We start from the raw sequence: 1,149 nt of genomic DNA on the forward strand, positions 1-1,149 counted from the left end.
AAAGATTCCTTCCTGACTCTGTATTATATCTAAACCAAGGAAAAAGTTAATCGGACCCATTGAGCTCATCTCAAACTTAGTTTCCATCAACTTTCGGAACTCAGCAGTTAATCTAGGATTTGTAGATCCAAAAACGATGTCATCAATATAGATTTGGAAGATCATCAAATGGTCACCATCTTTCTTGCGAAAGAAGGTTGGGTCGACCGAGCCTTGTTTAAATTTAGATTGTTTTAAAAATATAGTAAGAGTTTCATACCAGGCTTGTGGCGCTTGCTTTAGACCATAAACTGGTTTGTCAAGAATGTAACAGTAGTTCGGATATTTTTCGTTTACGAATCTAGGTGGTTGTTCCACATACACTGTTTCTTCTAATTCCCGTTCAGAAAGTCACACTTAATGTCCATTTGATAGACTTCAAAGTTCTTGTGTGCTGCATATACCAGAAAGATGCGAACTGACTCCAGCCTTGCTACTGGTGCGAAGGTTTCCTCGTAATCTATGCCTTCCTCTTGGCAATACCCTTTAACAACTAGGTACACCTTGTTTTGTATCACATATCCCTCTTTGTCTAGCTTGTTACGAAATACCCATTTAATACCAACGACGGAAGTATCCTTCAGAGTTGGAATTAGCCTCCAAACCTTGTTTCGTTCAAACTCATTGAGCTCCTCATGCATTGCTTGCATCCAATCAGAATGATCAACAACAATATTAACGTTTTTGGGCTCAATTTTGGAGATAAACGAATTAAACATGCAAAATTCCATTTTGGAGAATAATAGAGTCTGATTCGCCTTTTGTTGTGCTCTCGTAAGAACTCCTGCAGAGGCTTCTCCGATTACTTGTGTTTTAGGATGATCCCTGGTCCATTTGGTGAGAGGAGGATAGTTTGGATCATAAGATGGATCCAGTTTAGCATTTATTTCTTCAAATTCAGATTGAGCATCCAAATTATCATTCGTATTTTCATTCTCCCCCTCGAATGATGGATTTGGCTCTTCAGTCGGAGTTGAATGCTCCCCCTGGAATGGTGGTTCTAAGCTGATTTCATGGGCTTCATTCTCCCTCTAAACATGTGTATGAGAGGAAGAGGTTGAAGTGAAACCCTCCCCTACGGTGGAGCATTCGCAGCTTGTGATCGAGACG

The 1,149-nt window shown here is 40.1% G+C and overlaps 1 protein-coding gene across 1 annotated transcript; it reads right to left on the minus strand.

Moving 5' to 3' along the window:
• Nucleotides 1–371: 371 nt before the first annotated feature.
• Nucleotides 372–770, minus strand: LOC145124613 (putative mitochondrial protein AtMg00820). The gene has a single exon (XM_079060023.1). The coding sequence runs from the start codon at nt 768–770 to the stop codon at nt 372–374; it is 399 nt and encodes a 132-aa protein (XP_078916149.1).
• Between the last annotated feature and the right edge of the window lie 379 nt (nt 771–1,149).

Source organism: Lactuca virosa, chromosome 7, assembly GCF_052849685.1.
Source record: "Lactuca virosa cultivar CGN04683 chromosome 7, Lactuca_virosa_CGN04683_v6, whole genome shotgun sequence".
NCBI lineage: Eukaryota > Viridiplantae > Streptophyta > Magnoliopsida > Asterales > Asteraceae > Lactuca > Lactuca virosa.

What these genes read in the sequence shown, in the direction of transcription:
- LOC145124613 (XM_079060023.1), bottom strand. Translation starts at nt 770, where the DNA reads ATGGAATTTTGCATGTTTAATTCGTTTATCTCCAAAATTGAGCCCAAA.